At 38.0% G+C, this 27,007-nt stretch overlaps 1 protein-coding gene across 4 annotated transcripts in view; it reads right to left on the reverse strand.

Moving 5' to 3' along the window:
• The window catches only part of DOCK4 (dedicator of cytokinesis 4), a 254,777-nt gene that overhangs the window by 119,745 nt on the left and 108,025 nt on the right, over window positions 1-27,007 (reverse strand). For all 4 annotated transcript variants that reach the window (XM_063323184.1, XM_063323182.1, XM_063323183.1 and 1 more), the window contains exons 9-12: window positions 13,444-13,525; window positions 12,793-12,853; window positions 10,762-10,894; window positions 9,104-9,192 (exon numbers count right to left, since the gene is read on the reverse strand). In XM_063323184.1, the coding sequence (XP_063179254.1) occupies window positions 9,104-9,192; window positions 10,762-10,894; window positions 12,793-12,853; window positions 13,444-13,525 (365 nt within the window). The remainder of the gene's footprint in view (window positions 1-9,103; window positions 9,193-10,761; window positions 10,895-12,792; window positions 12,854-13,443; window positions 13,526-27,007) is intronic.

The raw sequence follows: 27,007 nt of genomic DNA on the forward strand, positions 1-27,007 counted from the left end.
GCCCAGGGAGGTTGTGGGGTCCCCTTCTCTGGAGATTTTCAAGACTCGCCTGGATGCAGTCCTGAGTAATGTGCTCTAGGCAATCCTGCTTTAGCAGGGGAGTTGCACTAGATGATCTCTAGAGGTCCCTTCCAACTCTGAAGATTCTGTGATTCTGTAATTTTACAATTATAAGTGTCTTATATTGCTTCTAGTGCCAATAACAGACAAAAGGTTCCAGGGAAACACCTGTTATTTTCTCCTTCATGAAGTGCAGCTCTGCAGTGCAAACAGCCTCCACACCATTGTATTTAGAAATTTATCTACTTGCATCCCACTTAAGTGTCTCATTTCAAATAAAGAAACAGCTAACGTTTAACCTGAACCTAAAAAAGGCATTAAAAGACAAATCCCCACCACCATAAAAGCCCAGGTAACATTTGTAATGAATTTGTAAGTATAACCCTCAAAGAAGCTAAAGTCATGCATGAATGTTCTATAATTTATCATTTGAAGTAGACTTAAGACTTTTTATTCTTTCAGTAGCTAAAGTAAAGAAAGTCAACACTAATAGTAACAAGCAGACTGAAATTTTGCAAAAGGCTTATAAAAACCTCACTGCTAAAACATAATCCAAGATGGAAATATGAGCCAGCTATTCTCACTATGTACCCTTAGCTAGGAAGTTCCAGAGTTAAATTGAGTGCCATTTCTGCAATCACATGCATAACTGCAGGACTGCGATGAAGAGCAGGTCATTAGCTTCTACTGGATAGAAGATGTCCCTGACAGTATCACAACTGCACGTTTTTCATTCTTCTCTAAAAACAAGTCTTTTAGCAACACTCAAGAGCACAGTATGAATTTAACTTTATTAGAGTCCTTATCTCCAGCACAGTCTACAAGTCAGGCTATAGGAAGGACATTTACAGATAACTACACCAAAAATCTACCTTGAACTTTATCCTTTGAGTCCTTATGGTAAAGCCAGAACTTTCACAAACAACAACACAAGCTTAAACTGCAGTAAAAATGTACAAAATTACATCTGGCTGGTCTATAAGTCTGCCACCTTTAAGGATTAATATCTTTTCCCCAAACTACCATAACTAATGCTAGATGCTAGATTAGGCTACATATTTTAAAGATTTGGTTACCCCTGAATTAGGGAAAAGGGTTTAACATCAGATTGCCAAACAATATCATCCACCCTGTAAGAAGTACTTGAAAAAGTAAAGTTCTACACATCCTTGTCTAAAAACCTGCTCTAAACCTTTTTTTTTTTTTTTTTTTTTTTTTTTTTTTTTTTTTTTTACACGTCAAAATTGTCATTCAGGGCCAAATGATCTTGAGAAACAAAATGGAATGCCTTAATTCATTGTGTACTTAGTGAAGCATATATGAGCACTATTCTTATTTTAAATGTATTTCAAATAGCAGCCTTCAGTGACAACTAATTCTTAAACACATCAAAATGGAATACATATAATCTCCTTGTCACAGAACTTTACAAAGATTAAAACTGACAGATTAATAAATTGTAATGAAACTAGAGTAATTAAACAAATGTGCTTGCTGTTTAAATGTTAGTGACGTACAGATACAAAATACATTTCAGTGTACCACTGACACATCGGTGAATCCTGCTGAGAACAAACACCAGGATCTTCTCTTCTTAGCCGAGCACAGATGCAAGGGGTACCTTGATGTGATTAATCATGTGCCCAGGAGTTACCTAAAAGTTACGTACTTTGTTCTGTTCTATCTTCTCTGCTGAGTATGTTACCACTTCTGCCCTCATTCTTACTCATTTTCCAACAGCCATTGCTCCACCCACCTCTCCACTGTGAGCCTACACCTCCTTTTTGTGGTTCCTCCCAGCAGGGAATGCACATTTTTTTTCCCATCTGACATTTCTTATGCTGATTCACAGGAAGAAGCTCTCCTTGCAACAACTCTGAGTGGGGTAATGCTGTGAACTACTGGGGTACTGTCACACAAACACAGTCACACTGCTTCTTGTATCTAGGAAATGCCATAAGTTACCACAGCTCTGTTCCTAGGAATACCGCACTCTGTAAACTTATAATGAGCTGCCAGTTCCCTGTTGTATTTGACCTCTTGTAGCTATTCATCACACAAAGTACGGAAAAATGATGCTCCTCAGTTATACCACTTCACGGGGCCTCTGCAGTTTCTCTACTGCAAGGTAAACAATGACTCTAACAGGCTTCCCCCTCCATATCAAGGAATTTGCGAGCCAGATTACTTTTTGTGAAATAGGAGATGAAACAGCCAAAGTATATAGTTTTCCACCTGTTTTCGGTGTTTTACAATAACCATGGAGAAAAGATATTATTAGAGTGCCAAGAGGCTGTTGAACGCAGGTAAATAGGTGTGGAAGGACACATACTGCCCCAAAGCACACAGCGCTGTTTCTATCCAGCAGCCTCCATTGCCATAGAACCACAGAATCATAGAATCGTCTAGGTTGGAAGGGACCTTTAAGATCATTGAGTCCAACCATCAACCTAACACTGACAAAACCACCACTAAACCATGTCCCTAAGCACCACGTCTACCTCCAGGGATGGTGATTCAAACAGTTCCCTGGGCAGCCTGTCCCACTTTTTTTTAGTTCTCCCAGGCAAAAGGAAAACAAATCATGCCAATTTGGCACATCCATTTGACAGCTTCTGTTAAGGCCTTACATTAACTTTAACCTTTTAACACCATTACACTGGGATTCGGAGAAAAGCACCCTCAGAGCTTTGGCAGCAAAGGAAGAGAGTCAGAGTACTGAAGGGGGGAAGTGATGTGCTGAGCATCCGTACCTATGGCCTCGCGAGTGCTAAACCACTTTTTTTTAGTAGCTGAAACTTCTCCTCCAGGTGCAAAGAAGATTTCAGTCTAGTAAACTAATATTATATAAATTTTAAAACAGCTAAGGGAAAAAATTCTTTTCACCTTCCCATCTCTGAATAGACTAGAGGATCAAAAGAAGTGGCTACTTGTAGAAGTCAGGAGACGGTGGTCATATTGGTTACTTCAGTTAAATAGCCACAGGCAACGCTTCCTTCACTTGTGAGTCCAGTTTGAAATCCAAACCCATTTTTCAGTAAGTTAATACATTTAAGATCCATACTTGCCTCAGAACTTGTGTCTTGTCAGATGAGTTCATGCCTTGAGCTGCTCTACCTTGTGCCTTCCCTGACCACGTCTTATACAACCACTGAGCTAGACTGAGATTTAGTACCAACTGATGTGTGCTGGGCAAAAAAACGAAGAACACATACAAGGTAACAATAGTTCCCTAAAACTAAGGATGTTAGCTTCTTTATGAAACTTTGGTCTGGTTGAATTAAAATGATAGCAGCATAATGAAATTCAGCTTTGAATGAGCAATCTCACTGAACTACAAAAAAAGTTAGATCTCACTTTGAAGTTGGTTCCTCTTTGAACTGGTGTTGGACCACATAACCTCCTGAGGACCCTTCCAACCTAACTTACTGTATAATTTAATTAATAACTTTCCCCTCTAAGATAACAGTTTGTCGTTCCTCATGATGGAATTCTTAGCAAATATCTGTCAACAATATGGGCTTCAAGTCCTCCACATTTCAATTGGGGCATTATGCAGTTTCCCATTTATTGACCAGTCTCCTTTTGTTAGGCAGCATCACTTCTGCTGCAGAATTTTTGCACAGGTACATGGAAACAAGTTTGAATTTATTACTAACAGTAAAAGATTCATTTGAAAAAAACTACTTGTGCATCTTTCTCTTTTAAAGAAAGAAATTAACAAATTGTGGCTGACAGGCTTAAGACGATCTTTTACAAATCAAACCACAACCTCGATTTGTCTTAAAAACAACCTCTTTATTCAGGTCCTCCCTCCATTGTATTTAAAAATTCATTATCCTGCCAACTACTAGGTACAATGCAGTAATTTCTGATTTTATTCTTCTTATGACCTAAACTGTATGAAAGAGGATATGATTTATGTAGATTTTTCAAGAGCTGTATTTCGACCCCCTATGCAACGGTTAAAAAATTAACACTGCCACTATATTAGAAAACACCCTAAAAACGGAAGAAATCATGCTCAAGCCTAGAGTGGCAAGAGAAATCCCACCATTTTGAATGAGTTTCCTCTAAAGCTTAAGGCTCTCCCCTCAATTAAAGTTAATGTATAATTAACAGTGTTTCCAGTGGAGTTGCGATGTAGGTTTGGCATTGCTACCACAGAATGCACCACACTGTGTTCAGTAAACACGCAATTAGGTTCCATCACTCTTGTCTAGTTCATCAGAGCATTCCAAGATAATGGCACAGAAAAGACCTGATTACATTCGCTATTTTCGTGGAATCCACAGAAGAGTCCAAAGCTAAAAAGCAGCTAGATACTTTTATAGTTTCTTACACCAGCAATTTGACCTCTATAGGATTTGAAAGGATTTTCAACTTCTTTGCTGAAACAACTGAAAAGCACGTGTATCTTTGTCTCGGCTCTCAAGAATTACCGCATCAGGCACATGCAGGTTTTCAAGACTTGTTGTAAGGGCATCTAAATCGGCATTTACACAGGAGCTTACACATGAGAATGTTAGGAACCTAAAGGAAAAAGCAGAACAAAAAGGGATGTCTTGCATCCCCTTAAAAGTGAGCTATCCAGCCTTTCTTCTCAAAGGAAAGCAAAGAAAGAGGAAGTTGTAGTGCATTTTTCATCAATTTTTAATATGCTTTTTTATTCTCATTGGGGAGAATATTCATATGTAACATGAGACAAGGTTTAAATCTCTCCTCTATAGGATTTGCTAAGAGGACATGAATACAGATCACGCTTACAAAAATCATGTGCTACTTGGTAGGCTTTAGAGCCACTTTCACTTTCCCCATGGTATAATGAATATTTTCTGATTGTATACAAAGCTGAATAGTTGCTGCAGGGAAGTCTGAGGAGCCAAGTGATTAGCATGCTCATCTGGGACGTGTGAGACAGACTGAAAATCCTTTTCAAAATCAGAGTCTGAACCAAGACATTTTCTGTCTTTGAAGAATGTCTCAAACACTGGAGTAAATAATTTCTATGGTAAACCCAGGGAATATTTATATATTCCCTGAAACAGCATGGGCACAAGAGTCACAGCAATCCTTTTCAGCATTTTTTTTTCAGCCTAGTACTCGGGAAGCTAAATCTAGCCCACCCATATCCTGATGGTGCAAGTGTCCTGGGTGCACGCAGATAACCCACGGTTCCCAACTTCAAGCAGTTGTGGAAATGAAGCTACCTGAGGCTTTAGGCGCCTACAGGAAGATCTCATGCCTAAGGAGATACTTTGAAGATGCTGATGGTGTTTAAGTAGGGATTACAGTAAGAACCATCACTGTTAAACTGTGTAACTTGCTCACAGTTGTAAGTGGGTAATTTTTATAGACAAGAGCCCTCTACCTTCAGAGCCCAAAGGACGGCTCCAAACACTAGACAAAAAGACTGTTCCAATTGCTAGACATCCTTTCCATCATCATGTGCTGCATTAAGAAAATTACATTTCAACTTTTGAAAGCCTAAAGAACTGGAGGTAAAAAAAAAGGTAGTGTCACAGACAAGAACATAAAGTTGCACATGATAAATTCATACTAAAAATCAGAAAAAAGAAAATAATTCATTACTTGGCATAAGTATGAACAATTGGATTTGCATTCTCTGATTCTTATTTATTTATTTTTGTATAAACCCGTGTTTAATGACAACCAGATTTGGCCTGTTCTGTTGCCCCTTGTCCTAAAATGCACTTCAAACCACTTTAAAGATCAACAGGTTCACTCACGGTACAGTAATTCTGTGGGCAAATGAAGCAGCTATTATACGATCAATAACAGTTTACAAGGCACTTTGTACATTACTGCCCACTTTATTAAAGAGAAAAGCAGCCCCCGTCCAATCCTATCTATTTATGGTAGTCCCAAGAAAGGTCCAGAGCACAGTTTCACAGTCATACCCAAAGAATAAAATCTGCAACTGACTCACACTGCAAACCCTACAAAGAGGTTTCGACATTTGACAGAAGCCCAAGCTTTGATATGAAAGTGATGACTTTGGCTAGGCTTCACTATCTAAAATATTCTATAAGGAGAGAAAAGATGATTTTATATGGTTTGAGATAAGCCAGTTACTGTTTTCTAGATCTGTATTATACATTTTACTGATCTCTGGTCCTACAGATGCTGGAATAGAGATGTGTTATTTTCCGTGTAAGACTGATGTAATTAGATGCAATCCCCATGCAGGAATATTCATTTTTCCATGAATTTTTGCATTTCAAAACAAAGTAACTAGCTTTGAATTCTAAGAAAAAATATTATAGGAAAAATAGTTTTTATAGCCAGCTCCACTCATGATATTGCTGAAACCTGATTTGCTTAATAATTAAGAAATCATCTAGATCTAATGGTACTTATTCTACAAATACTACAAACTCAATGTAAGAAATAACAATGCTACTAAATGCAGCAAAGCCTGTACAATTTGGCCTTTGCATTAACAGTTTGATCTCCTACACTAGGCAACCAGGTGTCTTCTAGTAAGCTGATATGTGAACACCAGCTACAAAGACTAGTGGTGAATGGGAATTTGATCCACTACCTGCTACTCTAGTCTTCGTTATGCTGGAAATTCATGCAGAAAACACATTCCAGTTCCCACTCCAGCCAATGATGCTAAATTACCCATGAGACTGCATCCTTCCATTCCTGCATCCACTGAAAAGAGGAAAGGGGATGAACATCTGTCCTCTGCTCCTTTCTGGGCTGTATTAAGAAGTGACAGTCATTTGCCTTTATTCGATCTTTTGTGGACAGACGCTGAGAATAAGACGCAAGAGGATTCTGTACTTAAGAACAGAACAGTTGAAGTAGAAAACATACTTTTTTGGGGAGTGGGGGTTTGAATGCTAAATACAAATGCTATAGTCTGGCAATATGTGTTTTACATGCAAGACTCTGAAAGGATGTTTTGAATTCCTTTTTAGTTTTCTCCAGAAAACTGGAAGAATTTTTTTTCTGCAGAATATTATGAATTATCTGATAAACTACTTCAGCAGTGGGAGATAACAATTTGTGGAAACTAAAGACCATGTGTGAAAATCTCCTGAGCTGAAAGAAACTGTACAGGACAGAATCTGAGGAGGGAGCAAGCCTAGAGGATAGACAATAGCTGTTGTTTACTGTGTTACCTTTCTTAAGTCTTTTTAACATGATTTGAAGAGGGCAAGTGCAATATAAACCAAAAATTCAAGTTCTCTTACATGTAGCTCATACCTACAATGGTTCCTAAGAGACAGAAAAACCCATGTCTCCTGTAATGCAAGATTTTCTCCTTTTTTGACACCTATAAGGTGGCAGACAAGGCTAATGAGTCCTCAGAACCAGCCATTCAATACTATTACAGAAAAAGACAACAAAGGAAAAAAAAGAAAGTAGTGTAACAACAATATTTTCCATGAGGTGTCAGCAGAAGTATCTGAACGTATTGCTAAAGCCTTGCAAGTGCTTTTTCAGGCTGCTAAGCAGTCACAGAGGAACAAATTTCGTGTGTGCAATATAAATAACCTTTCATAGTTCATCTTCTAGTTGCTCGGTACCCAAAGGGGCATTACTGCTTATTTCGTCTTTCCCTCTCCAACCTTCACATGCACTACTGGAACTCTGTGCTTCCTTCCCCCTGACAGCCCTTTTCAAAACGTAACTGATCTTCAATTTGCTAGCTTCAGTTTCCAGCCCCCTGTAACCTGGAAAAAAATTCATGTCTTTCACATTGAATATTTGGATAATTAAGAGTATTAAAATTTATCCAATGTCTCCTAGGACAACTGGGTATTTAACTGTGAACTTTTATTTCACGAGAATGAGATAAGATAAGCAATGTATCACAGAGTAAGCAGGTATTACATGGACAGTCAGAATGACCAAATTGTTCTTCTTGAATATCGTTAATACATTTAAGAAGCCCAACATTATACTTACTGAGTAATGTGCTCTTGTATTTTCACTACATGATTTTTATATTTATTGTCCCCTAAGATGCATGATATTCTAAACCTTAAATACATGTATATATGTGGCTAGGTTCTATATAAGAAAATAATAGGATTAGAAATGATTAAATATATAACTTCAGTCTTGATAAATACATGAGCTTTTATGCACTTTCTGGTTATCCGCTAAAGATTGCTGAACATATATTTTCAAGATAATCATTATGCTTGAAATCAAGTCAAAGAAGTGTGTTGTCTACTACATGAAAGGTATTACAATTACCGTACAACCTGGAAAATTAGTTCACCTAAGATTTTTCTACAGTCGTATTTCAACTAATTAACATTTCACAGGGACAAAACAATATATGAATACAAGGAAAATAGACTCATAAGCTTCCATTTCAGGTTTCATTTGAAGTTTGACTGCATCCCTGGATGACAGCATTCAGAAAAATTTAAGAAGTTGGTATTAGAAAAACAAAACAAAACAAAACAAAACAAATGTAAATTCAACATCTCCTATGGGTCAAACCACCATCACACAATAACAAAGGTCAGTTGTCTCCCATTTCTTGAGTCGCACACCCAAATTTATTTTGATGACAGTTACAGTAACATACAGCTGACTATGGAGGACTTGTTGGTAAGTTCTTGCTCAGCTGGGATACAGAGCTACCAGTAGAAATGCAGATGAGACTGGTAGCTCCCAGTTCATTTGTTTCTGAAGTTTATTATACAATGTCAATGGCAAGTTTTATATTCCTGATAAAAATGTGAAGCAGAAATGTCACGCAATAATGATCAATAATTTGATCAGTCCCACATGAGAACAAAACTCTACCGCAAACTGTAGCTCCTCAGCACAGAATAAAAGTTTGTATTACAGTTCCTTGAAGAAAATTCAGTGACTTTTTTTTCTTAAATATGCAAACGAATGGCAATATCATACATTTTCATCTAATACAAGTATTTTTCTCCATGTGAAAAAATATTTCTTTCATAGACATTAGTCCTTCTAAAATAGAGCCACTTCGTTTGCAAACTAAGAAAACCCCACAAATGCAAACAGAAACGTGGCAACTTACCTGCATTGGAGCCTGTCAAGTTGTAACGCGCATTCAGCTTTTTAATGATATTTTCATGGATCTGGTACCAGTCACTCTCTGTGTTGCACCTAGAAAAATCACAACTTTCTTAACTGAAATAGGAACACAAGTTTTTCAGACTGGCTTCACCGCATATCTCTAAACAAATCCTCTTTTGTTCATGAAACTAATAACACGACAGGAGCTAATAAAGCCCCATGAAACTGCCTGTCTCAATGGAAAGGGTGAGAGTGCTCTTACCATTTGAGAAATGCACCATGAAAATATCTGTTTCGTGTGGCAAAGGGTGGGAGAAAGATATGAGCAATTACGCTCAGGAACTCAGCCATGACCAAGTTCATCATCTGTATAGATCTATTCTTCAGCACTAAACCACACAGAAATCTATCTTGTGACACTCAAGAGGAGACACAGGACTCGGAGCTGGTCTTAGCAGACAGAATAATCTGTGCTGTACACTTCAGAGTTATTTAAAACAGGACATGATCTTCAGGAGGTAGTCAGTGAAAGAGAAAACTGCATTTCAGTATACATTCAGAAAAGAGCTGCCTTTCCATAAGGAAAAACCGAACATGTTCTAATGGTCACTTTTCATGGTTTAGACTGGAGTTAGTCTTAGCATCAAATCCGGTTTTGAGTGACGTTTCTTCTTCCATTGTTTTTGTTATTTTAAAACAAATGGGCATTAAAAAACAAACAAACAAAAAAACCCCAACCAAAAAGAATATAATTTTCAGAAAAATCTAACAATTTGTTAATCAACAGCGAACACTTATTTGACTTTAATGTCTTGGGATTCTAAATAAGAGCCAGCCCACATTTTCACCGTCACACTAAATTGTTTTTCTGCAGCACCAATTCCAGCAGCTCTAATTCAGCACAGAGGGATACAGAGAGGAGAAGGGCTGCCTGAAAGACTTCCATGCTTTCAATATTTAAGTGCCAACCCTGGGACGGGCAGAACTTCCTCCTGTGCATGGCAATATGTGTCCCAGGTTTATGTACTTAGAATAGACCACTCCACAAAATGGCTCTTACTATAATGTCCAAGATCAGCAGGACATTACATGCACTGTATTGCTACAACTATAAAATTGAACTTTCTTCCAATTACTATCAGCCCAAATCCACTTTTTAATCAACGATTCATTTTTAAATCTATTTTTGATTTTTCATTCTCCAGCACTAACTGCCTTTTATACTTTTGTTATGCCCATTATAGAATTGCTTCATTTCACAAAAAGATACTCTGCCTCTGCCTGCTTTTTTCTGTAGTTATAAAGTACTTCCGCTAGCTGCCCAGGCAGCACAAGGCGTTTAAACAAGTCCTAAAAGCACTTCATGTTGCCATAAAGAGAGCTCCAGAAGCTCTTAAAAGGAGGTGAAAAATGTTGAAACACACACAAAGATCTAAAAGGATGTAACCTTTATCTTTACTATTGTCCCATTTTATAAACACATCTGTAGAACTAATCAAAATTTCCAAACTGTGACCAAAAAAAATAAAAATAAGAAATTAGCTACTATACTTTTTTGGAACAGAAAGGAGCTACAGCTATTCACTTATACTGCATTTAACACCACTTCTTCTGATGCAAACTGACACTTTCAAAAATTAAGAAAAAAGCATTCCTTACATGTATACTTTTAAGACGAGGTCATCCTTTGAATCTCCTGCCAGCAAATCTGCAATACTGAGGACTGCACAGCCAAAGGGCCGTCTATATTGTACGTTGCAGGCATTTTTCTTTTCTCCAGCTCCCATTCGTCCTGCCAAATAAAACACATATTTGATGCACAATCCATGGAACTGTCAGTCTTAAAACCACAGAAGGGAGGCAGAGAGCGATCCGGCTCAGTATGGTGACAGGTCTGAGTAGATAAGGCCAAGTGCACTCATAGCAAACCTGGTCCATCTTTATACTTCATTAGGGTAACAAATGGTACAGGAAGTCCCCTAAATATGTGGTGATCTTGAAAAGTCTCAGACCATAGGTCCTGCTCATCCTCTCATGACCTCAACTCAACAAACAACACTTTCTGATACCCAGTGAAACCCCCCTCGTGACACCACCAAATTAAATTTAGAATTCAGACATGACAGAGTGTTCAACATTTGCTGTCCAATGAGAATTACTTTACTGTGGTTGTTGCTACCCATGATTTATACGAGAGGTGTTGTGATTCAGCCATTAAAATGTAGTAATTGAATGCTGCTTCCAAATAGGCAACCGGCTAGCAAGGGGATAACTGACCAGCTGCAGAAAAATCAAGTAGAGATGAAACACGGGGATGACAAAAGGCAGAAGAACAATTTATGCTGAGGAAAGAAAGAAGGCAGCCAAGGAAAACAGATTTGAAAGAAAATATTTTTCCTAGCCTTTTCTATTTGATTTAAATACAATTGATCAATCTTCTCGCTGTGTTCCTGGCATTTGAAACTGCCCTCTTTCTAATGATTTTATTCAATTGTGCACTGGCGGCTATGTGTCTTTCCCACCAAGTCTTAATTTCTGAAAAGAAAAGCCTATGGTTGCAGTTGCTGCAGGGCAATGCCTCCTCCAAATATTCCTATGCATCACAGCAGCTAGAAGAGTAATTTGTTCATTTTCACACCACGCAGCATATAAATTTTATTTTAACTTTTTAATATTTCAGTGGTTCATTTATAAACTTGACTGAGAATATATCTGAAAACTACACAGTAGGAAAAATTCTACTCCTTATTCTTCTTTACAGCATTTATTCTTCACAAATATACTTAGATTACATGAGAGCTTACCATACCTTTTCCCAATCTTTGTCAATAAAACCAAACCAGAATATTTTGATATTTTAATGAAACACCAAACCAGCATGAAAATGCAAGGAAAAATTATTCCTCAAAGCTGTAGAATATTGTTTACTTTGTAACAAGTTATTTCTGAACACAGCATAAATTACAGCAACAATATTTCAAATCAAAATACCTTTCAAAAATAGTTATATTTAGTAGTGCTCTGATGCAACTACAGTTTACAAAGACAACAATATATCTAAGAGGTCAGAAGCAGACTCGAAGATTATTGTTTCACATCAATAAAGCCCAGAGGATAACTTCTTAAAATAAATACCCAACACAAACATACACTTCTCTTCCGCTTTGTTCTAGAGGACTTGGTATCTGTCTATAGCATCAGGGATTAAAGTTATTAGGAGACTTTCTCCATTTCTTTCCCTCTCCCCCTTTTTAAAGGGGTCAGGGAGAAGACTAAATTCATCTGAACAATTTCAGATATACATCAAATATTAGACACTAATTAGGTACATTAAATTTCCAGGCAAGTTTTTCTGTGAACAAAGGATGCTTGAAATTACTCTCTTTGGAACAAGAATGGGCTCCCCAGTGACAACTCCATCATCTTAACGCAGTTCATATTTGACACTTTCATTTTGTTTTGTGATACTAACAAAACATCCTGCATCTAAGTTCCATTAGCAGCACACTTGAAAAATAACACAAGATAATGCTGAGACATTCAAAGCAATTCTTCCATCAAAAACCAGGCATTTTTCTTTTCCAAAAATTTATTCAAAGACCTAGCTAATATAACAAATCACAAAGCTGACCCCAAGCAGTCGAATGTCTAACAAATATAAGATTTCTACTCACAGATGATGATACCTACCTATTCGGATAATGTGCACAGTGATATAGATGTCTTTCCTGAGTTCACTGCTACCCAAATCCTGCATAAGATCAGAAGCTCATTATTTCTGACTCCTGATTAAAATGTGACATTTAAAGAGATCTTTACACACTGCTTTCGCTGCCAGTGAAAGCGATAAATGAACAGTGAGTTCATTTATACGGCATTAACAAATTATCCCTTAAACACTTTAAATTGACTGTCATGCACTCAAAACAACTGTCCTAAAATATCATGGGCTAGAATAATCAGCAAAATCAGTGGGAGGACACGTGAGACTCGCTGCATGCCCTGAGCAGCAGCGATGCATTTGTGCAGTTCCTAGTATTCTCGAAGTACGGAGAGTGCTGCAAACAATCTTTATAGGTGTAAAATGCAGAACTGGTCCTTGTTGCAGGGAGAAAGACTGGTACATACGCCCACGCGGAAGCTTAGATGAGCGTCCACGTATTGCCCGAAAACATTCAGCTTGGGAATTCAGCAGCACTGTTCAACCAGCCTTTAGAGTTGACGTTTGTAACAATGCAAAAGTTTAGGGAGCAGGTCGGAGTCAGCCACAGAATAACAATTTAATCCAACTTCTATGTTCAACAGCCAGCACAACAAAGATTGAGACTAGGCAGAACTCACCACAAAGAGAGAACAGTGTCTTTCAGGCTTTTCTGGACATTTTGGCAAACCATTTCTGTTCAGTCTTAAAAAAAATCTTTCACTGTAAGAAAACAAATATGACAATGTTGAACGACACTGCAGCAAAGTAGATCTCATTTTGATCTTATTTCCAGATGCAACCTTCCTCAAGATATAAAAGAATGAAACCATTTGTTTCTAAAATTCTCAGCCATATCAATAAAAAAAAAAAGGGAGAGACTAGTGAAGGGTGGTGATTTACTTAATCATCTAACAAAATTACTAAAAACTCAATACAAAATAGAAGACTGATTGTCATTTGGAAGAATAATATTGTATATCCTAGTACACAGAGAAACACAAGCAATAAAATCCATTTATCCTAGAACTGAAGTTAGACGTGTAGTATGCTGGTATTGATTCTTGCTAAACAAAGGTCAACATTGCCATGCTTGTATTCAACCAATATTCTTTTTCATAGATACAAAGATGATCCAAGGGGATTTTTTTCCTACTTAAGTCTATCAAAATCTCTCACTAGAGTACACTGATTTTAGCAGTCTTGTAAGAGTCTTGGAAGTTCCAGCAGGGCAAATTTCCTTTTCGGAACTGTGTTCTGCAATCTACCATGGGGTGTTAAATTCTGCAGCTGCTACAAGTACTAACACCGCTACTGGGGAGATGCAGAGAATTCTTATTTCAGAATAAAGAGGACATAAGACCCCACGGAAAGAGATATTACTTCTTGAAACATTCCTGTTTGATACTAGGTCCATTATGGATCATGTCCGAGTAAACTTCATGCATGAGAATTTTATGAAAAACCAAACTTTCCATGCTTTGGATCATTTTCTCCAAGATACAGCCTCACAGGAAATGTAACAAACATAGTTCTGCAGTGAAAGATGCAGAAGACAGGAAAAGTAAAGAAGTCAGAAGTGTTATACACGTTTCTCTTCACCCTCTCAACCTCAGCCCCAGCTGGCCAGACATTTGAGTCTGGGTGCCCTGTAATATTCAAATCAGAAACAGAATTCCAAAGTGCAACGAGGCTTTTTTCCCAACTGTAATCACCTTTCTGCTTATCCCGGAGGCTAAACGTGGTTTACCACTGCTCTATACCATCCACAGCTTTTAAAAATGCAGCTAGAAAATCACTAGGAATATGTTGGATAAGATGCAACTCAATAGAGACTAATTAAATCTTTATTGCACCAGCATTTGCCTTGTAGAAAATCTGCATCGATCATTCACAGAATCAGTCATTCACATTCAAAGGGACCTTAAAAGGCCCTCTATGTCCAACCTCCTGCTCAAAGCAGAGTCAGCTGTAAGGTCAGATTAGCTTGCTCAGAGCTTTAGCCAGTTGGGTGTTGAAAACCTCCAGTCATGGAGACTACACAGCCACTCTGGAAAACCCATTCCAATGTCTGACTGACCTTAATTTTTTCTTTATATTCAGATGGACCTTCTCTTTTTTGAATTTATCTCTTATTTCTCATTCCATGCACCATTGATGTTACTGATCTTCTTTTAGGCACAGGCAGGTGACTTAGCTCCCCTTGAAACCGCTTCTTCTCCAGCCTGAACAATCTCCACTGCCTCAGCCTGCCCTCCCAGGGCAGGAGCTCCTGCCCGCAACCGATGTGAGGCTTTCTGCTGAACTCACTTCAGTTCATTAATATCGGTCTTGTACAGGAGCATCCAAAACTGGGATGGTCTAACCAACGCTTGGAGCACAAATCTTATGAGGAGCGGCTGAGGGAGATGGGGTTGTGTAGCCTGGAGAAAAGCAGGCTGAGGGGAGACCTTATCACTCTCTACAGCTACCTGAAAGGAGGTTGTAGAGAGGTGGGGGTCGGTCTCTTCTCCCAAGTAACAAGTAATAGGACAAAAGGAAACAGCCTCAAGTTGCGCTAGGGGAGGTTTAGACTGGGTATTAGGAAAAATTTTTGCCCCAAAAAAGGGTTATTAAGCATTAGAACAGGCTGCCCAGGGAAGTGGTTGAGGCACCATCCATGGATGTATTTAAAGGATGGGTAGACATAGCGCTTAGAGATATAGTTTAGTGCTGGCTTTTGTCAGAGTTAGGTTGATGGCTGGACTAGATGATCTGAAAGGTGCCTTCCAACCTAGGCAATTCTATGATTCTGCGCTGAGCAGGGGATGATCACTTCCCTTAACCAACTAGCTATGTTCTTGTTGACTCAGCCCAGGATGCTGTTACACTCAAGGGCACATTTCTTAAGAGCTATGTACGGAGAATGCTTAATTTTTTTTTTTTTTTTTTTTTTTTTTTTTACGCACTAGCTATCCAGGCTGAACCTACAAACACTTTTTCATTGTGATTATTTGAAAACATTTGTGCAATCCTCAGCTATGCAGCTTTTTTATCAGACAGCATAAAAGGCAGAACCTAAGAATAGTAGAGTTGAACTCAAATACCTCAAACTGCATGAAAACATTATTTTCTCAGAAACATTCATGTTTTATGATACAGCCAACTTCTGCAGCTTAGGTCTCCATGGAAACTTTAAAAATGAGTTTTAAAGACTGTTTATGTGAGTATCTTTTTTTACAGAGAAACAGGTTGGTATTTTGCTGTTGATTTTAAAATGGTTTTCAAAATAATTCTGCCCTTTCATTTAGATTTAGCTCATTCGCAAATTGGAAAATACAGCAAAAAAAGTGCAGAGCTTTGTTTCTAGATCTCACACAAAATTATTGTACATTGAGCAAGCATTATTATTTATATTACCGAAGCAGCTAAAGCTTTAGGACCCCATTATGTTGGGCACCATGCAAAACTGAATACAAAGAAAAAAGTCTCTGTTCCAGCAGTAACAATACAGCTTCTGTGCCCTGAAGCCTGCAGTGCATTGGTATGCGTCAATACAAATTTGGCCAATACAAGGCAATTCTGAATTTCACCACCTTATCTTCAGTCTGTAGAACTACTTAAAAGTAATACATACACACATTTCACTACATTTTTTGTCTTTAAAACAATCACTAGAACTGTCGGTTCAAAGAAAAACACCATTCAACAAGGAATTGTCTTGCTATGGATAAGCCATTTCCATAGTTTACCTACAAACTGGCAAATACTGAGTTTAACTGGGAGTGTATTCTATATTTATTGAAGTTTACATTCTGCAGAAACAAAGGCACACCTTTTGAAAGCTTCCTACTCACTATCAACTACGATATGAAATTTTCAAGCCCCGCTTATACTCACAGACCATGAGATTATGATTCACAACATAATTAAAAGCTAAGGACTTTTGTCATGCCACAAAGAAATGCACTGATTGCAACAGACACGTAATGGTTATGCAGATCTAATTTCCTCACTTGAATTTGAAATTTTGTTTGACTAAAGCATAGGACCCAGTGGTGATGAAAAAAAACAAACTGCAAACAACAAATAAAAAAATATAAAAATCTTAAGCCTTGTTCAGTGCTTTGATAATGTTTTTTTTGTTCTTGAAACATATCACAGTACCAGTTACAGCTCAGATTAAAACAGTTATCTTCGAACATTACCAGGGACCAAATGCAAGCAGTGCATGTGCGTTTATATACCTTTTCAAAGGATTTCTATAGAGACAAACAGGCTAGAAAATGGTTGAGGAAAGTAAACAGCCTTCCTAGAACGAAATAACACAAAATTCCCAAGATCTGAAAGCTTGGCTTCAAACAGCAGCAAAAACTCCAGTGGGTTAAATCTGGGGCTAGTATCTTAACGCACAGCAGTTTTCTCAGCAGCCAGTTACACATACATATATATGGCAAATATACATAGCAGTACCCCAAGGGGGAAACACCTTTCCTTTGTATTGAGACAATCTGATTCTAGTTTACACTGCAATGAATTTTTTATGAGCACCAATCTTGCCACTTAAACATGCTGTACACATTTAAGCTCTGCTGTCTTCCCACTGAAAATAAGGAAATAACTAATGCTGGAGAGATTAATTTAAGAAGGTCAACAAGGGATTTTTGTACTGTAACTTCCCGTGTATTAGCAAAGTAACAATGTGTTCCAAATCTGCCGGCTTAATGCATGCATTTAAAAGAAACACGGCCACAAACTGTTCTATTTTCATGGGTGACCCCTATTTCCTTAGTATTAGCAGGAAAATGTTACCAGTCACATGTTACTAGTCTAGACAGATTGCTTGTTCCATGATTTATAAACACACTATCAAAAAAAGAACCAGCCAGATTTATACCACTTGGCATATTCTTGTGGTAAAGCTATGTCATCATATAGTCATACTTCTCTGTATAGCTTCACTTTCAGACATCTTTATAAATGCTCTCGACTTAAATATAGGTTACAGTGATTTCTAAAGCAAACAATGAGAAGCAATAAGAGAATACTGCCTCATAATTCACCATCGTAAGTTTATGACATTCCAGAACACTGTTAATGGACATTCATTAAGAACTTGAATCTGAATTGACTTCATTTACAGCTAAAGGTTCATTGACTTCATAAAACCAAGATCAGACGCAAAATGTTGTCCTTGTACTTAGTGGTAAAATGCAGAGAAGTGTGGTACAACGTGTCATATGTTACTGAAGTAAAGATAACAAAGCCTTAAAACTATATTCTTAATCAGAAAATAACTGAATGATAAATGTGCCAACATGACTTAGCAGTACAAGCTGTTCCACAGTAAATCAGCCACTGTATTTTAACTCCCTTATGCACTTATGAAAACCATAACCAAAATGAAAACCATAACCAAATTTCTATCTGTAAAATAAGTAGCAATAAGCAAGGGGGAGAGAAAAAGTATATTATAAAAATCAGGTTTCAGCCAATTTCAGATAAAGATCAAAACCAAAAATAAATCAAACAAAACGATACGATGATGTTATATCGAAGCTTATCTTCATGTCTCTTAGCCATGCTGACAACATGGGGGAAGGAGAAGAAAAACATTTGCAAACACTAGCTTTATGCTTTGGAGCCCAGTTTCCCTCCGTTAGCTGTACAGCTAATGGGGAAAAGTGGAAAAGGGAAAGAAGAAAGTGAGATGAAAGGGGAGATGGATGGGAAAGGAAAAAAGATATATGTAGTTAAATCAGGCTCCTGCTCTCTTCTTCTTCCATCTCTTTACGAACCGAAGGCAGCCTTAAGAATTTAGTTTTTATGAACACACCCTACATTATTTTACAAATTTGCACCTGTATTTTAACTCAGAGGTAGCATTACACGTTTCTTGAAGAGAGTAACAAGTTACTTAGGAAACAGTAATTTTGAATTATTTTTCATGAAGTACCAGGAGCCAAAAGACAACGATATAGTTTTAAAAGACAGACAGCATGCTGGAATCTATCAGCAGGTATTTACAACTGAAGAAACAACATACACCAGAACCTGGAGCTCTCAGTAATAGTGAGCTTAGTCTGACACCATGGATAAACATTTTGTAGCACAGCATTTTCAGTGCACAGACCTACAGATCCTTTAAGCTGAATTACAATCCTGATTATTATCCTAGTCACTGACTGAGGTAACAGCACGGATACAAGCAGATTTGCTGTATCTTTCCCCAAAGACAGAAATTAAACTTGAAGACAGCAGGTGGAATGGGTAAAAGTGAAGGGAAACAAAAGCATTTAAGAAAATCCCCTCCCTCCAACAACACCTGGGCTCCTATATATTAATCACCATTTGGGGGTTTACAAACGGCAAGTCTGTATTCTTCTGTGCCGACCCTGAGGTGCCTTTTGCCGGTAGCCAGTGCGACTGCAACACATTCTCGATAAGATGATCTGTAAACCTACCAGAATACCACTAGTGTTGAATATATCTCATCATTACCTAAATCTGTCACAAATACGTCATGGCTGTACCCTCCCTGTTCTAACACTGCATTGACTTCTGAATGTAACTTGCAGTGCTTTCATCATCGCAATTAAAACCAATTATTTCTCCTGTTACATTCCTGGTATATTGAAATTTTACAATATAAACAGTAAGAGGGTTATTCATATGAGAGACCTATCAATACCACAGGTTCATCTCGCTTGGGTTGGTCTGTCTGCTTTAAAAAGCACCTATCTACACAAGAACAGTTCAAAGATCTATATAGCTATCACCCTTTCTCCAACCACAGCAAGCAGGAAGTATTTGAGAAAGAATCTTCAAACAGTAGATAGGTAGGTACATTTGTTTCACTGAATATGGGTATTCATGTGAGGAACTGAACTACATCTAATTTCTAACACACTCACTCTCACACCTGGGAATAACACATCTGTACTTGTTGATTTGAGGGCATATGAAAGATATGATTAAAAAAAGGCTCTGTCTCACAAAAAAAATACAAAACCAAATCCTTTCAAAAGCATTTTCTTGCTAGACTACACTCGTGCCTTTTTTTAGAAACTCATTCCTACCATATCTACCTCATTTTACTTATCCACAAATGCAGTTATTTTGCTGCAAATTCTCGTGCAGCAGTTCCCGTACAACTGCTGAATCGGACAGTGCAAATGGGGCTTGTTGGAACGCCAACTCCTCAAAAATGCTCGGAACACTACCCTGAAGTAAAATGTTATTCTCTTGCAATTCAAGAACGGTCAGTATTTAAAGAGCCATTTATCAAAAATGTCTCATTAATGACAGCAAATTACACAGCATTGCACAAAGTCAGATTAAATTAATGATTTGCAAGAAGAAGTATTATTAAAACATCTAGAACGTCTTAAAGCCAGGACAAACCTTTTTGATCAGCTGGCAATGAAGGGCAAAATACGTCTGTAGAAAAGACATTTATTACAAAAAACTACCACAAGACCAAAACATTTGGAGGACACAGCTGTGCCAAACATTCCTTTCATACACATTCTTCCCACTACATAAATCATATCTGCTTATACTATTGCTGTTGATGAGTTTGTAAAACTGAGCTGCCAAAAAAATTACTTACTTGCAAGGGATAAATAAAATATATTTTTGCTATTGATATCTGAAAGCTAAAAAAATTTTAAATATTAATAGGTACAGGGGACAAAGAGGACAGACCTACAGAAATCTTTGTAAAATACCAACCCACTGATTTTGAAATTTCTCATTGGTCATGGTATGTTCCTGTGAAGAGTTTCTAAATCCAGAACAGTTTTCAGGTCAAAACCAGGCTCAGGGAAAGAAAAAAAAAATAAAAAAAAAAATCATCCTCACACTGTAAGGTAAGGAGCCTAAATACTCATGGGGCACCCTAGAGGCTCAAGTTCCAATGTTTGATTATTATATGTTGAGTACCTTTTGGGTCAGGCTATTAGTTACAGTAAGTGTGTCTTTTACTCTACTTTTGTAACTGCCTTGCTTTATAAAACAATAAATCAATGTAATCAAAGGGGGACACGGACTGACTGGGCCGGCACTTTAGTGTTCTTACGTCTGATGTGGAAGAACTCCACAGCAGACAGTTCACATCAGTATTCTCAAGAAAAAGTATTCACTTGAGGCATATCCTTCCCATTTCCAGTTTTACTGTGACCGAGACACAAGTTTTTGCTAATTTCCTCTGACGACTCCTACTCCAGAATTTCTCCTCGTCTAGGATCCAAGCAGAGGAGAAGCCCTATGACTTTTACTACTTGACTACTCCTGCCAAGAAAAGGCTGACAGACTATATAAGTCCTGACTATATTCCTGCACGTAGGAATCTTTCTGCTCAGAATCAATAACTGGAAAAAATGAGGCACACTTTCTGAAGGGAAGCTTTTGAAGTTTCTGGAACTTCAGACTTCTCTTTGAAGTTGCTTTTTATAACTCTGTATTTATTTTCAGCTACAATCATACCAAATCCATTCTTGTTCAAAAGGGCAAATTATCAGGTGTTTTGTATTAAACAAAGCCAACAACGAAATAATTAAGCCCGCTTATATATTGAGTGTGCATATATCTCAATATAAAGGATAACATAAAATTTAAAAAAAAAAATTACGAACACAAATATACATACCAAGTTACACATCTAAAAAGATATTTTCATTCCAAATGCATAAAGAGATTGTTAATAGAGCAGAGCCTGCTCTCTTGCCAAAGTGACCTTTACGCTTCTTTCAAGGTGTTTCAATCCTCCTGCTAAAATCAGGACTACCTCCTCAATGAGCAGGAGATAAATAAAACCAGGCTGGTTTTATTTCATCTTGTTTCTGAGGAGGGACAAAACAGAGTAATAAATGCCTGAACTAGAATGGAGCACTCAAAGAATCTACTAGCCAGAAAAGCCAAAATGTTTCATCTCTTCTGTATCTACCAGGTATGGATATACATCCATTGATTTTGTGTAATTCGCTGTAGCACAGTTTTAATACTGTTCAAGACGAGATGTTTTCGTGCACACTGTACAGGAAATTGAAAATAACACTGAGCTGCCCTACGCTGTGATCCAGTAAAAGTGCAGATTATGCTTTTGTGGCAATACTATAAAGGAAAAGTAGCCCCAAGCTAGTTCATTGCTTCTGGTTCCCACGGGTTGCTCCCTCTACCAGAAACCCTGCTAGCTCCTTTAGCTCAAATCCCTGCCCTGTGTTGCAGGCACACTTGCATGGAAAAAGTCAGGATCCAAGACTACTTCAAGACAAAAAGCATCCATGGATAATGTGGAGGTATCCGAGTAGTAATTTCGAAGGAACCTGATGAAGTGAAGGTTATGCACATTAAAAAAATAGTATTTTAAGGGAAAAAGGCAGAGTAGCCTGTCACCTAATGTAGCCTATCACCTAATGATAGCTCAAAAATTATAATGACCAACTAGATTGTGTGTAGCATATGATATGGCATTGTACTGAGCACACTTTAATGTACATACATTTTTTTCTTTACAAAAATCTTACGTTGCTGAAAAACTACAACAAAGCCCCATCCAAACTCTGCCTCTCTAGTCAGTGTTCACTTCTCCCAGAAATTCTGTGCTATTGGGATCAGGTAATTTAGGCTGAGAGACAGTTAAAACATATCCCTGAACAACTGCTAAAAAAGCAGATGCTTTTTTTTCCCAGTATGATGTTAACTTTCATAGATAATTGTAAAAACAATCCCCTCTCTTTATGCACAGCTATTTATAAATAAAGCCCCTGAACTTCCATGATATTCAGAAACAAAAAAGAATTGAATATTGTACATGCAGGAGCAGAAAATCTGAATGAGGATTGTCCCCACCCAAGTGCAGGACCTTGCACTTGGTCTTGCTGAACTTCATGGGGTTTGCACAAGCCCAGTTACTAGTCTGTAACTAGTGGTGTACTCCAGCGGTCAGTACTGGGTCCAGTCCTGTTTAATGTCTTCGTTAATGATCTGGATGATGATGCACAGTGTCCTATCAGCACGTTTGCTGATGACACAAAACTGGGAGGAGTGCCTGAAACACCAGAGGGTTGGGCTGCCATGCAAAGGGATCTCAGCAGACTGGAGAAATGGGCTGACAGGAACCTGCTGAGGTTCAGTCAGGGAAAGTGCAAAGTCCTACACCTGGAGAGGAACAATCGCATGCACCAGTACATGCCAGGGGCTACCTAGCTGGAAAGCAGCTTAGCAGAAAAGGACTTGGGGTCCTGGTGGACACGAAGTTGAACATAAGCCAACAACGTGCCATTGTGGCAAGGAGGCCAATGGTATACTGGGCTGCATTAGACAAGTTATTGCTAGCAGGTTGAGGGAGGTGATCCTTCTACCCTCTAGTCAGTGCTGGTGGTGCCACATCTGGAGTAGTGTCCTGTTCCAGGCTTCCCAGTGCAAGACAGACATGAACATACTTGAGAAAGTGCAAGAAGGGCCAGAAGATGTCCAAGGGACTGGAGGGATAGACAGAGAGAGCTGGGACTGTTTAGCCTGGAGAAGAGAAGGCTCAGAGGGGTTCTTATTAATATATATAAATACCTGAAGGGACAGTGCAAAGAGGACAGACCCAGGCTCTTTTCAGTGGTGCCCAGTGACGGGACAAGAGGCAATGGACACAAACACACAGGAGGTTCCCTCTGAGCATCAGGAAATAACTTCTTTACTGTGAGGGTGTCTGAGCACGGGACACAGGTTGCCCAAGGACGCTGTGGAATCTCCATCCTTGGAGACATTTAAAAGCCATCTGGACAGGCTCCTGGGCAACCAGCTCTAGGACGTTAGATCAGACGACTTCTGGAGTTCCTTTCCAACCTCAGCCATTCCATGATTTTGTGATTATGTAAGTACCACATAAAAGCAGCACAGATAAACAGTTAAGTCATTTGGGTCTTTACAGTAATATGGTTCTTTACACGTTTGTCTCCACCTTCCATCTCTGTGAGTTAATAACCGCCATGCTACAACACCTTACCACTTCTCTTTACTTGCCCTGAAGTTCCAAATGACTATAATTAACGAACTGTTCCTCACAACAATATGCAATATATTCTTCATTAGCCAGCAGGCCATCCATAAAGGATTCTTCCCCTGTACTTTTTTAATAACTTCCGTAGCCTTGCACTGAGTACTACAGCTTCACAAATATGTTCTCCATCTCCTTTGTGGTCTAGTGTTTAACATTGTTTAGAAGCAACAAAGAATTTAACTATTCAAGTCTCCTGCATTTCGAGTGCTGATGTCTGGAGCACTGATCCTAAATAAACTAGATATTGAAACTCAAGTGTAACCCACTTATATGCTTTAAGCAATAATGAATCTTTGAGCTCTTGCTCAAGAAAGGCCACAGGGATATCTTCTCAGCCTGTAAAGAAAAAAGACATCTCAGGTTCTCAATAGTGAGCCGTCTGGGTAATGGAAATATATTATCACCTTGATTCAAGAGGCATCCAAGCCCTTTCTTGCTGTTGTTCTGACTGTTATCAATAGTTGTGTAAACTTTATTTAGAGGGATGTTTAAAAGTCCGGTTATTTGAGCTGCGCTAAAACAGAACAGACAGTTTTGAAGATGCTGATGGAGGCGGCGAAAAAATGCCTTTAAACATTTTCTTACTATACCAAAATCTTTTAAGATTTTCATAGAATAAGAGGGGGGGGAGAATATTTGTTTCTTAAAGGGAGAAAAACCTGACATTATGGCTTTTTTCTTAAAATAAAATAAAATAAAATAAAAATAATTAGAACACAAAATAGTAAGTATTTTGACCAACAAAACATGGATTTCAGCTTTCAGCAAGTGATTTAACTGATTTAAAGTAATAGCAGAACTGAAAAATGAAAGGCGTAAAAAGACTGATGATGTGCATCAACGTCACTAAAAAGGTGAGGATAAGTATACAACAAAGCAAGCGTAATCATCTTATTCTTTGATATGGTCTGGAGTCCACACAATCATCAAGCATATAATCAAAAGCTCACAAAATACAAAGAGCAGTTCGCTTTCATTGGCCTTGTCTAAACAGCCTATTCCTCTTTGTGCTGCTTAAGAATTTGTGCTCATTTGAGGGCAACATGGTAGTTACAAACAAGGTTGTTCAAGGTGACAAGAAAAGGAGGATTAGCATGCCAACTTATCGCTGCTCCTCACACAGATGGGGCCAGAGGCATCCATCATTTGTGATAAGACGTTCATATCATATTGACACAGACACAAAAGTGTATATCAATGAAAGAAAACCTTACCACACTCCGTCTTTCTGAAGTGCTGCCTTAAAATTGTCCTATTAATAGCAATCCTATTTGGAAAAAACTTAAAACATTAAGAAAATGGTTTAGACACTGCTACATAAGAACTGTGTGTCACATTGCAGATTTAAGAAAAATAATTTCTATAGTAGCATGTTGGCATAACACAGAGGCACAAACTACATCAATGTAAAGGTCAGGAAAGCAACTGGGACTTTGGCCAGGAGATGACGCAGCATTCTTATGCATAATCATCAATGTCAAGAACAGGGTCTGCAATTCAGCAAATGTGGGCAGCAGGCTTAATACCCTCCATTCCTGTTTTCATAATACAGCACCCAGATGACGGTTGCTGCTGTCTCCAAAATTCTCTTAAAAAAAACAAACAGACAAGATCTCTGGATAGCAAGGTGCTACAAATATAAATACAGTCTTAAGAGTACCTACACTGGAAAGGGCAGGCATTTCAGAGGACATTGGGATATTTGATTTTTTGAACACAGTCATCTGGTAAATATTTTCTTTGGGGTCTTGTTTTTTGGTTTTGTATTTTGTAACGGCACAATATTCTTGTGACAAAAATAAAGTTAACAGAATCTCAGTGAATAATGCACATTGTCTGGAAAACAGCTAACTTGTTACTTTGTTCCTTTCAACTTGTTAGACTGATTCTATTAAAAGCTGATAAGTGACATCTTTCCAGGATCTGATAAAAAAAAAAAATCAATATATTTTTGATTAAAGAATTGGTGTTCTTAAAGCTCCAGTGTAAATGGCCCTCTGGCTACGCTAAGGTCATCACTTTTGCAACAAACTGCTGTATTCAGTAAATGATATGAGTACATGTAGGGGAAAAGCATGTACTATCATCAGATCTCTCTTATTTCTCCAAAAATCTGCCACTACACACCGGTAACTGTGTCATCTGTTGAAGTACATACTTTGTAAGTGTGATCTAACTGAAAGGAGAGAGGTTCATTTCATTAACTTTAGTGCTGGTAAGAGAAGATATCCCCAAAGCAAACAATCACCACCACACTCTTCAGTACTCTAAACGTTGGGAATCTAAGCATCTTCATATTCCAACTTTACAGAACAGAAGCTACTGATAATTTCTTAGGAATAGAAAAATCTCAAAAACTTCACAAATCTCATAAATGACCACATATTACAAGAGATTTATAAAGCAGCTCATAAAGACCATTAGAACACCAGAACACAGGATCGTTGCACTCTGCTGAACTGTTGAAAACACACATTTCCAGTCTCCCTTTGGAGCTCTAAGAATGTCCTATCTTCTACTTAAAGTTTAAACTTAGCTGTTTTCTTGTAAGTGCATCTTCGTCTCTTAGATTAACAATAAACTGCTGAAGTTAGCCCCTGATGATTCCTAGAGTTTTCCATGGTGTGTTCCTGTATCTTGTTCCATTTGCCTTCCCTTCTTTCTGCTTTGCAGTTTTCTTTATTAGGACAGCAACGGCCCCCGAGTTGGGAGGGGGCGAGTGTGTGGCTGGCACTGCTTTAACATGCTACAGCCTTATGGCTTGTCCCAGGAAAGTTCTTTGATATATGCACTATGATGTCTTCTAACCTTACATTCCTCTTCCTCTTTTATTTCTGTTCAGGTCACAAGCCCTGTTCGTGTATTGTTCAGTTTTTTGTTCTTTTTATTCCTAGCAGCTAGTTTAGCTAGAAAATATGGATAGATACACATGCATACACAGTCAAGTGAAATTAGTATGCACCAATTAAATTGAAAATGAATGACTTGCAACTGTAGTCTTAATGCACCAAGTGCACTAGCATGTCATCACTCAGTTTTAAATACTTGAATATCAAGAGTAAACTTCTACAGTTTTCTTGCTTCCATACAGGAAGTAGAATATTCATGTCCAAAAGAAGAATTTTAAAGTGTGAAGACAAAGATTGGACAATTACATCAATATAGAAATA

The sequence above is a fragment of the Chroicocephalus ridibundus genome, chromosome 1 (assembly GCF_963924245.1).
Source record: "Chroicocephalus ridibundus chromosome 1, bChrRid1.1, whole genome shotgun sequence".
Taxonomy (NCBI): domain Eukaryota; kingdom Metazoa; phylum Chordata; class Aves; order Charadriiformes; family Laridae; genus Chroicocephalus; species Chroicocephalus ridibundus.